The 13,743-nt window shown below is 38.5% G+C and overlaps 1 protein-coding gene and 1 long non-coding RNA gene across 3 annotated transcripts; both read right to left on the bottom strand.

Moving 5' to 3' along the window:
- Positions 1–480: 480 nt before the first annotated feature.
- LOC123667041 lies at positions 481–3,479 on the bottom strand. 2 transcript variants are annotated; one of them, XM_045601044.1, is made up of 3 exons: positions 3,060–3,474; positions 2,303–2,625; positions 481–886 (listed from the first exon to the last, which is right to left on the bottom strand). In XM_045601044.1, exons 1-2 carry the CDS (start codon positions 3,283–3,285, stop codon positions 2,426–2,428), a joined length of 426 nt encoding a protein of 141 aa, XP_045457000.1. In that variant the 5' UTR covers positions 3,286–3,474; the 3' UTR covers positions 481–886; positions 2,303–2,425. The 2 variants fall into 2 exon arrangements, with proteins under 2 accessions (XP_045457000.1, XP_045457001.1); XM_045601045.1 differs by lacking the exon at positions 2,303–2,625 and having other exon boundaries at positions 3,060–3,479.
- A 3,395-nt stretch (positions 3,480–6,874) lies between these two features.
- On the bottom strand, positions 6,875–7,907 carry LOC123667042. Its single transcript, XR_006745363.1, has 2 exons — positions 7,778–7,907; positions 6,875–7,239 (listed from the first exon to the last, which is right to left on the bottom strand). It is a non-coding gene; the product is annotated as an uncharacterized LOC123667042 (long non-coding RNA).
- Between the last annotated feature and the right edge of the window lie 5,836 nt (positions 7,908–13,743).

The raw sequence follows: 13,743 nt of genomic DNA, 5'->3' as shown, positions 1-13,743 counted from the left end.
GTATTTCAGGTATGTGTTGTACTGCTTCATAGTATTTTCAGACAAGGACGCCAGCATTATATTCATTGTTGCTTCTGAGACTCCTCGTCGAGAAAACACTTCCCTGACAAGTGTGCGGCAACCAGGGTAAGGCGTTGGCGAATTAGAGGTCTGCTGGAATAGGATTTAAACAATTTCGTTTTAGGACCAAAATATAATGCTTTTGATATAATTAACTTTTTAAATATAGGATACCAAGGCTGTGTTGGCCAGTCTGGTACTACTACAATATCCTTCGATGGTTCAGAGATAATTTTTTGTTGCACTTTTGTGACACAAAATAAAAAAGGGGGAATACATAAAATTAATAAGGTGTCCATGGCATGGTAAAGCATCAATTTTATATGCATCTGGATCACTTTCCCATGATACATATAAATCACATTTTTTGTTGGCTTGACTAGCAAATAAGTCTATTTGGGGATCACCAAAAGTGGAAACTATTTTGTTAAGGTATTTATCGCTTAGTTCACACTCAATGTCAGAATGTAACTTTCTTGATTCAGCATCAGCAATCACAATTTGAGAAGATTTTATGTATAAAGCAACCACAAACAAATTTTTGCTTTCATAATACTCCCAAATATTTCTTACTGCCGAGTTTAAGTGAGGGTATTGAACGCCACCCATACGGTTAATATATGAAATAGCTCAATAATAATAGACAACACTAGGTTGTCAATAGTAATATTTCACAATTTTAAAATATTACTCGTGAATGTTTTGAGTGCCAGGAAGGCTGCATTTAGTTCCAAGTAATTGATGTGCTGAAGTTTATCATGCTCATTCCACAACCCTGCAGCTCTTTCTTTTCCACCTGAACATCCCCAACCAGTCAGTGATGAGTCTGAAAATATTATTTAAATATAAGCATAATTTCAACATTTTATTTAAAAGTAAGTATTTTGTCGCTCTAATTCTTTAGTGTGCAAAAAACCATAATCAATAGCAGGACATGCTAATACAAGTAGACCTGTTACTTGTGCAAGTTCCCTAATCTTGCAATACTTTAGACTATTCTCGAGTAGAATCTCTCTAATACTTAGAGTATTCTCGATAGTTAATCTTTTTTCTTGTGATATAGTAATAATAATAAATTTCTTTGAATCGAATAAGAATCCAAGGAACTTAATAGTAGTATTAGGTATTATAGCACTTTTTTTTTTATATAGTTTATAATAAACCCTAACTGAGTAAGTAATTGAATGGTTTCTTGCACATTACTATGACATTCCGAAAAGGAACGGCCATAGCATCAAATATCATCCAGGTAAGTAACTGACACAAACCCTCTTGATCTCAGATGTTGCATGACAGGTTTTTAAAAATATTGTGAATACATATGGTCCCGTGTTTAATCCAACGGAATACTGTAAATTCAAAAAAAAAATTTTCTTTCCAATAAAAACGTAAATACTCGTTATGGCTGTAATGAATCAGCAATAAGAAATATGCATCTTTGAGATTAATAGTACTCATGTAGCAACCTGGTGTCATTAATCTAGTTACGGTACGTATATCTTCTAATTTAAAATGTTCAGTGATTACAAACTTATTAAGTTGTTTAGGTTTAGTATAAATCTACTGCCACCGTTAGGTTTGGGCACAGTAAAGATTTCTGATAAATATTGTCCCTCACATGGTTCACAATTGAACAATAGCACCAATAGTGACAAGTTTTTCTACATATTCGCCTATTTTAAGAGCTTCGCAACTCGAAAAACATTCATTGTTAGGTACCATATACTGAATAGGTGCCTTAGCAAATGGAATTTTGTAACCGTCAAACCAGCTTAATATTCTAGGGTCAGATTCTAGGGTCTGAGTCCATTGATGTTATCTGTGGTGGGGGTAATTGCGCTCGGTGGTTCCTGTTCTGGTAGTAGCGCTGTGGCCCGGTGTGTATTCTCTGACCTCTGTATCGATTCATCACCTGGCCCTTGTAGTTTAAAGGCTTTCGCTGTGTCTGTTGCTGTGATTTCTTTGATTTATTTAGACTTATCTATTATTCTTGGCCAGATTTCTTAATGGCTTTTGAAGCTTTCAGCTTCTCTACAAAACTTTCCTCAAACAACCATTGGTCAATTTCTGTATCTTTTACAGAGTCGTTAATATATTATATAAGTCGTTAATATATTATAAATAAAATTATATAATAATAATAAAGTTTCTTCTCATATTAGACTCATGGTTTTGATGGTCGCACAGTAGGCGAGCAGTATCATTCACATAATTTATAATTAATATATTTTCCTTTCCATACCTTGATAGTTCTCAACCGCCATGGCGAGTGCTGTACGGGCCGAGCCTATTTGGCTTTGCTTGCTAGCGATGGTCTTGTCCCCGATGACTGCTGCCTCAGGGACTGCTGCTTGGGCTTCCAAGTTCAACTTGGGGCATCTATTGTTTTGCAAATCTCGGGAGGAAGATACTTTTTCATGATCTCTTTTTTATTTTCTTTGGGTAAGCCATTATTGATGGCATTCATCCATCTCAGTGCCAGCTCTTTATGAATGGGAAGCCCATACAGTAGTTCATCTGGAGCATCGCCCAGTTTATTGATGATATCCTCATCGAGGGCATTCTCTGTATAAATATAAAATAATTGGATGAATAAATTTATTCACCGGTATACTACTTAATAGTAGTGAGTGATCTAAAGTCTACTAAATAGTAGAATTTTTATTGTGTATGAGAATGCTTATTTTTGAAATAAAAAATAAAATAAAATAAAGCACATTATGTTTGGTTAAATAGGTAATTTCTTATAAGTAATAAGTTATACACTGAGTTTAATGTCAACTTTTAAAGTAGAACTGTATTATGTGGGTGAATACCCATTCCTATAAAGGATGAATATCCAGTAAATTTTGTTAGTTTGGCACTAACAATAAAGCCAGATCGCCTAAATAGGTGACAAGCTAACGGCTTGACTTAGCGTCGCCATATACCGACACAACCTAAAGATGTCGGAACTAATGAATAGAATCGAAAAAACATAAACTCAATTAAGCAAATACCTGTGTTTTCATCGTTAGGTTTCGTGATGAAATTATTTTCCTCATTTTGATGAGGTGACGGAGATATTCCGGCGGCGTCATCGTCTGTATGAACGCTCTGCAGTGTGGGCGCCGGTAATGGCGGCCGTCGCCTCGAGCGCACTTTTCCTAACTTTTGCTCGCATGCAAGTTTTCTTTGTAATCTTTCCTCACTCGATTCCCTCTTACGTTTTCTACGTCCCGACATAATATTCTATTTTGGGATATTAATAACTTCTTTAATATTCTTAATTAAATCGGGAGAACGCGTGACGCGGGCTGCACGAAAAACGATATTGACGATTACCGATAGATGGCGACACAGGAAGGAGTTGACTTCTTTACTGATTTGAATTCGGGGTTTTTTAGCTCTGAATACTCGTGACATTAAGGGCTGGCGGATGCGGTTACTACAGGTACTGATTATCATTGAAGAGACTATGCAGTGACGTACAATATGTTGATATTAGTGTAGTTTTGGGGATGGGTTTAGGGTTGGTACTTTTGAATTGAGGAATCAAATGACTTTAAAATTTGCATTAGAAAAACAAAAACATGCCTATGACATATACGATTTTATTTTTGTGTTACCCACGCATTAGGAATTCTAAACATTTTTGAATATCATATCAAAAATGGACCGCTCCAGCGGGGATCGAACCCGCGTCTCCGACTGACCGTGTCGGCGCTCTAGCCAATTAAGCTATGGAACGATGTACCCGCTAGATCGAAATTTCTGAAATGATGATTTTTATTTAGAAAATGCCTATGACGTCTATTATATTTTTACTTTAAGGGAATGCCATCTACGTTATGGGTTTATTCTTAACAATAAGGACGTTAAACATTTTCTTATTAAAATTAAAGAACTCAAGAACGAAACAGGTTAATTGCATAGTTATATTTAGCTATATCCGGCCTACGACTTCAAAGGAGGAGGTTGCTCAATTCGACCGTATTTATTTATATAACCCCGAACATACATACATACATACATACATACATATATATATATATATGCTGTGCTGTGTGGCTACGGCACTAAAGAATTTAGCCACCCCCTCTCTTCCCGTGGGTGTCGTAAGAGGCGACTAAGGGATAACAAGGTTCCACAACCACCTTGGAACTTAAGAAGCCGACCGATGGTGGGATAACCATCTAACTGCTGGCTTTGAAATACACAGGCCGAAGACGGGCAGCAGCGTCTTTGGTGCGACAAAGCCAGTACTGCGGTCACCAACCCGCCTGCCCAGCGTGGTGACTATGGGCAAAACACATGAGTTCACGTTATTTTTGGCGTAAACTTGTGGAGTCCTATGTCCAGCAGTGGACCGTATAGGCTGTAATGATTGATTGATAATGATGATATATATATATATATATATATACACTGCAGGCCAAAAGTTTAAGACCACACTTAAACAACATAATTATCTCTCAATTGTAACGAAATTCCGTGAGATAAATAAAAGAAATGTACACTTGCATATTCTATTGTTAATGTAGAATATCTAAATAAATTATTCTTTTATTTAATTTCAAGTTATTAGACAATAAACTATATATATATATATATATATATATATATATGTGTGTGTGTGTGTATATATTCGGGGATAACTGTCGCCTATGAACCGATTTTGATAATTCTTTTTTTGTTGGAAAGGAGATATCCCTGGTGTGATACCATGATAAGGAAACCAGGATCTGATGATGGGATCCCAGAGAAATCGAGGGAAACTCTCGAAAATCCGCATAACTTTTTTACTGGGTGTACCGATTTTGATAATTTTTATTCGAAAGCCGATATTTATCATGTGGTCACATTTAAATTTCATCACGATCTGATTACAACTTTTTAGAATAATCTTTGATAATGCGTATTTACTTGACAAATTTTTCGTCTACCTACGTTGTATTTATTACTTGTCGATATAATTGAAGCCGGTTTTTTTTCGTTTGCCTGCAATTACAATTATATCCTTATTGTTTTCCTATTACGTAAGTAGGAATTCTAAGCTTCAATAATGGTGATATTATGTCACATGGATATATCCTTCTGAATCATAGTCTTGACGGAAACACTTATCTGTCTTGAAATTGTAATTGTTGTCTTGTAAAGACTCGACTGGGGTAGTACCTCGCTCGATCTTACTGAAGATCACAGCTAAATATTACTGTTTTCAAGCCTAGTTTCCTTGTGTAAGTAAGGTGACCAGAGCTCCTGTAGGGAATTGGGGACAGGGTCGGCAACGCGCTTGCGAAGTTTCCGGTGTTACAGACGTCTAAGCTAAGGTAATCCCCGGTTAGCCGTACGCTTGTTCGTCGACCTAATCATATATTAAAAAAAAAAGAATGGCGTGTGTCCCACAATATAATTGTTAACTACCTAACCTGACATATCTCCCTCTCTTGCGAATTGTCAAACGCGTAATAAATGATCCTTGCATTTTTGTTTTTTTTAGCGCAGTTATCCTAATTTTTTATTTCATAAGAACTCATTAAAATATTGGAAAACTAGAAAATTACTTTTATCTTTTATATAAAATTCTCGTGTTACATTGTTAGTTACAATACTCTTCCGAAACGGGTGGACCGATTTTTATGAAATTTTGTGTGCGTATCGGATAGGTCTGAGAATCAGCCAACATCTATTTTTCATACCCTTAAGTTATAGGGGGGGGGGGATTAAGGGGGGTTAATAACACATATGGTAAAACAACATTTGCAGGGTCCGCTAGCTACTCTATAAAACATTGTAGTGAAATCGAAACGAAGTCATTTTTTACCTATCGACGCGTTAACTTGAGGAAAAAACCAGTAGATAGTTAGTAGTTCCTGAGATTATCGCATTAAAACAAACCAATTTTTCACATTATAATTTAAAGATAGATTGTCATTGATTATTTACATTTAGTATTTAGGATCTGTGGATAAGCGTGTAATTGCGGCACAGGGCCCTCTATCTCCAATTCGATCCCGGTTGCTTGAGCCTCGTCAATACATTGGTTGTATCTTTTATAATTACTACATCTACCCACGGATAAAGCCGTAGATATCAGCTAGTAAAGAATGAAAAGTAAATATTATTGAATGCTATTTCTAAAATATATATTTACTCACGACAGACGTACTGATAATTATCATATTAGTGATAAAAACATTTGTATTGTCTCGTTCAAGAGACACCCCTTCGTATTTGTATTATAAACTAACAACCCGCTCCGGCTTCGCACGGGGTGTGTCATTCGCTGACATCAACGTTTAGGGTCTGTTTCACCGGTTAACACGATTTGACATATGACGATATTCAGCACAAAATTTTATGTTTATTTTTTCTTTTTAACCATCGTATCCTAATTTATTTATCGCTCGCTCGCTTCAGCCTGCAATGTCCCACTGCTGGGCATAGGCCTATTTCCCCATGTAGGAGAATAACAATAACAACCGGGACTAACGGATTAACGTGCTCTCCGAGGCACGGTGGGGAAACTTACAAGGACTTCACAAACACTCAGACCACGGCAGACATTTGTATGACCAATACCGATGTTTGTCGTGTGCGGGGATCGAATCCGCAACCGCAGCACAACAGCCACAAACCAGTGCTTTGACCGTGTATTGTATCAGTAACGTATATATATTAATACGCTAAGGTTAAGATGTTTGCCTCTCTTTTTGACCAACTTCAAAAAAGGAGTAGAGGATACTCAATTCGACCGTATATATATAAAGGCGAGAGGTCGCCATTATCAGGATCAGCCATGTTAACGTGGGCGTATATACAGAGAACAAAGTTCAAGTTCGATCTTTAATCACTTTAATACACAAAATAATTAGAGTTATGGTTTAATTTAAAATCAGTTCACTATAATTTAAATTATCACTTTCACTATAACAATCAGTAAAAATTAACAATAGATATCAAAAGATTACGCGGAACAAAAGCGATTCGTCGACTCGGTACGTGGTGCGCTTACGATGCGGTCACAAAAGTAAAGCTGCCAACATGGCCGCGCTAACCAACGCTACGACGCTCCGCCAGACGACAGCACTGCAGCTTGTCAATCTAGTTCCGGCGTAATAAAACATATGACGTTTCGAATGCGCCGTCACGGCCGGACTGACTTGCGACCGTCCCCGGGCGATTCTAATTGCGGTCCTGTAACAAACGAACAAGCATCAGTCGTCCACACTACCACACCGCTCGTCCACCTTGACAACTCATTTATATTCATGACTCCACAATATAGCAAACAAGAAGTTCCTGTGTCCTTTCGACCACTACCAGTGGACCGGACGACAGTTCTCTTTACAGCAAACGAGCAAGTTGGACCGGACGGGTGTGTCCTCACAGCCAACCGCGGACGGTATGACCCGGACGACACTGTCCTTTCGACCAACGCAAACCAACAGTGTGACACGGACGGGTGTATCCCTTCAACCAACCGCGCACGGTATGGCCCGGATGACACTGTCCTTTCGACCAACGCAAACCAACAGTATGGCCCGGACTGATGTATCCCTTCAACCAACCGCGCACGGTATGGCCCGGATGACATTGTCCTTACGACCAACGCAAACCAACAGTATGGCCCGGACTGATGTATCCCTTCAACCAACCGCGCACGGTATGGCCCGGATAACATTGTCCTTACAACCGCCAACTCAATTGCATTATGAAGACAAGGCATTCTCACCTACTAATCGGCTCTGTCTATTTCAGCATGAATTTCTACATCATGTTGGAAATCTTCTTGATGATCATTGGTAACAGAAAGCGTATCTGAATTAGTGTCAGATCCAGCAGTCATAGTGTCAGATCCAGCGGTCATAGTATCAGATCCAGCGGTCATAGTATCAGATCCAGCGGTCATGGTGTCAGTTTCGGAAGTCATACTATTCAGCCTGTCGAGGTGGTTAATATCGAGTTCTACGTCATCTGGCGCCGTCTCGGTCTCCGCTTCATTGATTAAATTGTTGCTTATTTCAAGCAATCCTTCATGACCCGGGGGTACTGAACGCAAGTTCTCATGTGCATATTTATAAGTATGATGAGAATTACTAAGGCTTCTAAGTTCATATCGATCGTGCTCTAATACCGCGGTAATGACAAAGGGACCTCTAAACTTTTTATCTAATTTAGTTTGATTCCGTTCACTGTTTTTAATAAAGACAAAATCCCCCTTTGAAAATGGCTTAATAACAGCGCGACCCCTATTAAAGCGTTCAACTTCTGATGCAGCTGCTTTTCTTATATTTGCCGAAGCATCTTCCCTCACAGAATCTAGATCTAATCGGCTTTGATTTTCAGAGCTTGTAGGGCTAATTTTTGATAAACCTAAAGACTGTGCACGAATCCCAAACATTAATTCAGTTGGTGTATATTTTGTAACGGTAGATCGCGTACTATTGAGCGCTAGCTGAACATCACCTAAATGATCTCGCCACACTTTATTGGGGTCGTTCTCGATTATAGTTAGCAAGCTTTTAAGTGTCCGCATAACGCGTTCTACCTGGCCGTTTGCCCTGCTGGAGCCCGTGGCAATAAAATGCAAGTCAATTTTGTGTTCTGTGCAAAAGGATTTAATTTCTGAGCTAATGTAACATCGACTCTGATCGGCAATAATACGCTTTGGTGCTCCAAAAAGACATACAGCATTTTTGATGGCTTGTACGGCACTAGCGGCATCTAGTGAACACGTGTACTCCAATAAAACGTATTTACTAAAGGCATCGATTATTACTGAGCAATATTCCTTCTGATCACTCTTCCCGCTCAGCTTGCCAGTGAAACCTACATGGATAGTATGCCATGGAACGGAAACCTTCGGAATAGGGTGAAGCTGGACGGGTTGAGCTCCAGAGGGACCTTTTGAGGCTTTGCAAATTATGCAAGAATCGATAAACTTTCTAACACATTTGGCCATGTCAGGGAACCAATACTGCTCATACAGTTTGTCTAGAGTTTAATCAATACCTAGATGCTGTAATTCATTATGGACATGATTAATTAAGGTCCAAATAAGGGAGCGAGGGACGATTGGTAGCCATGACACAATTTTATTTCTAACTACTTTTCTATACAGAATGCTATTCCTAACGTCATACGTACGGCCTACAGTATCAGGAAAGTCATTATTGGAGTGTTTCGTTATTAAATCTTGTATCTCACTATCACGCTTTTGTTCCACGGAGAGCCAACCTTGATATAATTCTACAAACTGGACCACTTTATGTGCTGGTGTTACAAGAGCTTTAGATGTAGATTTCTCGTCAGTAGCGGGTGAAAGATTTCTAGAAAGAAAATCCGCGTGTTCCATTGAACGACCTTCGCGGTAGACGATTTCAAAATTGTACGCTTGTAGGATTGCCCACCAGCGATATATGCGAGGTGTAAGATCCGTTTTGGACTTAGAGGCCTTAAGTGAGTTACAGTCCGTGAAAACTTTGAAACCTCTACCATATAAGTAGTGCCGAAAATGTTCTACCGCTCGTACGACTGCGAGTGTTTCCAGCTCGTACGAGTGGTAGCGAGATTCTACTTCAGACGTGCGTCGGCTAAAATATTCGACAACATGTTGGAGATCATTTTTCCTTTGAATAAGTATCGCCCCATATCCATCAGAACTGGCATCGCAATGCAACTCTACAGGCAAATCGGGGTCGAAGATTGTTAGTACAGGTTCGGAGGTAAGTATTCCTATAATAGTGTTACGGATTTCTTCATGATTTCCAGTCCACTTAATTGATCCTTTTAATTTAGTCAGTGGATAAAGAGGTCCAACGATGTTTGTGAAACCAGGAATAAATCTTCGGAAGTAAGATGCTAGGCCCAGGAATTGCTGAACCTGCGTAGCCGTTTTAGGTTGAGGGGAATATACTAAAGCCTCTATTTTGCGAGAATTTGGTCTAACCTCACCGGATTGTACGGAATAACCTAGGTAATCTATCTTTTGTTTATGAATTTACATTTTTTAAGATTCAAAGAAAACCCGGATGTCGACAAAGCTCCTAAAACCTCGTCCAGGCATAGTAACCCTTCACGAATGTTGTCAGAGTGACACAAAACATCATCCATGTACACCAAAGGTTTAATTTTTAGATTACGCAAGGCTTTATTGATGCACCTCTGGTATACAGATGGAGCATTTCGTAATCCAAAAGGCATTGCAAGATACTCGTATTGCCCCTCGGTCGTTACGAATGCCGTCTTTTCGACTGAATCGGGATGAACGGGGATCGCATGGAAGCCAGAAGCCATGTCAAGAGACGAGAAATAATGTGCACCGCAAAGTTGGTCTATCTGCTCCTCTATGCGAGGTAAAGGGTAATGTTCGGAGCGTGTGTTTGAATTTAGTTCACGATAATCAACGACCATTCTGTCAGAATTATCTTTTTTCTTGACTAAGTGAATTGGGCTCGCAAAAGGCGACGAACTTTCACGAATAACGCCTGCATTAAGAAGTTCCTCAACCTTTTCTCTTACAACTTGCTTTTCTACTGGAGCCAACTTATAAGGACGTCTCTGCACCGTTTTGTGTGGGTCTATTAAAGTAATTTCTAATTCACCAGTTTTCACGCGTCTAGTTGGAATACCCTCAATGAAGCAATCGACATATCTACTAAGCAGTTCTATAAGAGATTTTCTATCAGTCCCTATAAGATCAGTATCAATCTGGGTAAAATCTGGTTTCACCATACCTGATTCACATAAATTGTTTTCCTTCTTAAAATAAAAAGTTAACTTATCGCCATCAATCTTTACACTAACACCTCTTTCTAAAATGTTTCTACCTATAATCACGGGTTCTAAAATATAACGATCAGGAACTACATGGAAATTCACCGATTCCGAGATATTATCAAAATTTACAACGCTTAAAATTTGTGACGTGCACTTAATTTCATCACCCCCAATACCAGAAAGATAAACGAGATCATTGCGTACAGTACCCGGAAACTTATTACTTAAGCTTTCTTTTAAAAGAGAGCAAGATGAGCCACTATCAAAAAGAAAAGAAACTTGCTCAACAGATGACGTCCTCAAAATGCCCCTCGACAGTCGTTGCTCGCAGATATTGATCTCTTTTCTTGAAACTGCACCGCTCTTCCTGTCTGGACAGGTTGTCGCGAGGTGACCAGCTTTGCCGTGCTTGTTGCTCTCTAGTACGTGCGCGGAACTTGTAGCATTTTGCTGTGCAGATCTGCTGGATCCACAGTCTTCTCTTTTTTTTTTACAGTCTGCTACTCGATGACCAGGTAATCCACACCAATGACATTTGCCAGGAAATCTGGTATTTTCGCTCCACCGGGCTCGCTTAGGATCTGATTCTTGAACATCAGGGCCTTCAATGCGTCGTTACAGCGATACTCCACCGAGGATTCTAAATAGCTGAGCACGTGTGGTGATAGCATGAGCATTTAACTCTCGGCGTATCAAGCTGTCCTTCTGACTTAACACAGAAATCACGAAACCAGTTATAACTTCTTCCTGCATCTCGGTTTTTGGAATACTTTCTATCATGTTCCACAGTCTTAAGGCACCTTCTGAAGCAGTTTCCTTTGAGCTAATTTGGAAACGTAATATCTCATCGAAGTAGTCTTGTAACAGCTTCGGCTTAGAGAATTTAGCCCTTAAGGTCTGTTTTATAACATCCCATGACAATTCATTCAAGTTAAATTTAGTAATACATGTTGCTGCACGGCCTTTTAATGCACCAGTAAGAGCCACAAGCAAATCAACACCCTCAAGGCACTTCTTATGAACAATTATTTCTGTGACTCGGCACCAACCTTCAATATCAGCCTCGGGGTCATCGGGATTGAATGGAATGAGCTGAATTGTACTAGGGTTTGAATTACTACTGGCAGTTTTCATCTTCGACAACTCATATGCTTGTGTGAAAAGCGCTTGCATACTGTTTAGTAACTTAACTGCATTACTTTCTTCCGGTAACTGTTGTCTTTCTTCCTTTTGTTGCTCCGCGTTACATCCCACTTCTGATAAAGGCGAGGGGTCGCCATTATCAGGATCAGCCATGTTAACGTGGGCGTATATACAGAGAACAAAGTTCAAGTTCGATCTTTAATCACTTTAATACACAAAATAATTAGAGTTATGGTTTAATTTAAAATCAGTTCACTATAATTTAAATTATCACTTTCACTATAACAATCAGTAACAATTAACAATAGATATCAAAAGATTACGCGGAACAAAAGCGATTCGTCGACTCGGTACGTGGTGCGCTTACGATGCGGTCACAAAAGTAAAGCTGCCAACATGGCCGCGCTAACCAACGCTACGACGCTCCGCCAGACGACAGCACTGCAGCTTGTCAATCTAGTTCCGGCGTAATAAAACATATGACGTTTCGAATGCGCCGTCATATATATTTTTTATTTATTTATTTATTCCATCAACTTACATCTAACATTACAGGATATTATCCTAATGCGTTAGTGTCGTTGTCGTATTAAATACATGTCATAAGAAGATAAAAATACAAAACTTGACATCACATTCAATTCCTAAAAATTCATCATTATTATTACTATAAATTCACAATACATAGTCAAATTACACAATCTATATTAATAAAAACTATTATAATAATTTCATCACTTCAATAATTTTCATTAAAAATAAAATAAATTAAAACCAATAAATAAATTTAAAACCTAGTCAATAAAACTAAAATTCAATGTATGTTCGGGGATAACTTCGTCGTTTATAAACCGATTTTGATATTTTTGTTGGAAAGGAGATATCCCCAGTGTGAGTATCGCTAGTTTTATACTTATGAAAAATGTATGTCTATCGGTTTTAATTTAAAAGACATTCATTGAGTCGCTTACCTAAGGAACAGACGATCGTGCGTGTATGTTCATATTAATTTATTTATATTATTATTGTTTAGTTAAATATAAATAATACGTAGTTGAAAATATCTCTTCAAATAAATTCCTAGATGATGATATTCTATGTTAAAAACAAAGTGTTTGTTTCACGTAACTACTATTGTTCGATACAAATGGGGATATTTTATTGGTCAAAATTAGCCCAATGTCCCACTGCTGGAAACAGTATTTTAAATGTCAATACACAAATATCATGTTTTGTATGTTATCCAAGTATACTATATAATGATTTTTCGAATTTATCTTCAAGCTAGTATCTCAGTCTGTCCTAAAATAAAGGCTTACTGTTAGAGTTAACAATGGTAAGTACCATTGTTAACTCTAACAGTAATACGATTTTTAACTAAAATTTGTCTATTTAGTCTTTCTATTTTGGCTGATACTTCAGATGTTTTTTTTGTCTATGTATAACATACAAGGCACGCACGCTAACACACACGCACTTTTTTTTATAACTAGGTCGGCAAACAAGCGCACGCCTCACCGGATGGTTAGCGATTACTGTAGCTTATGGACAACTGCAACATCGCAAGCGCGTTGCCGACCCTGTTCCCAATTCTCCCCAGGAGCTCTGGTCCCCTTACTCACCAACAGGAACATAACACTGCTTGAAAGCAGTATCATTTTGCTGTGATCTTCTGTAAGGTCGAGGTACTACCCCAGTCGGGCTGCTCCATATTTTGAGCAAGAAATTCCCTGCTGTGCTACGCACACAAAAACGAAGCTTACATCTCATAACTTG

The sequence above is a fragment of the Melitaea cinxia genome, chromosome 27 (assembly GCF_905220565.1).
Source record: "Melitaea cinxia chromosome 27, ilMelCinx1.1, whole genome shotgun sequence".
NCBI classification, from domain to species: Eukaryota; Metazoa; Arthropoda; class Insecta; order Lepidoptera; family Nymphalidae; genus Melitaea; species Melitaea cinxia.
Note: the sequence above shows the minus strand (reverse complement) of the source record. Positions and strands in the feature narration are given on the sequence as shown.

Bases quoted from the DNA above. Each gene is read 5' to 3' on its own strand.
- LOC123667041 (XM_045601044.1), bottom strand. From the start codon at position 3,285: ATGTCGGGACGTAGAAAACGTAAGAGGGAATCGAGTGAGGAAAGATTA. The intron at 2,626-3,059 runs GTATTTGCTTAA...ATATTTATACAG, and splicing joins ACCTAACGATGAAAACACAG to AGAATGCCCTCGATGAGGAT.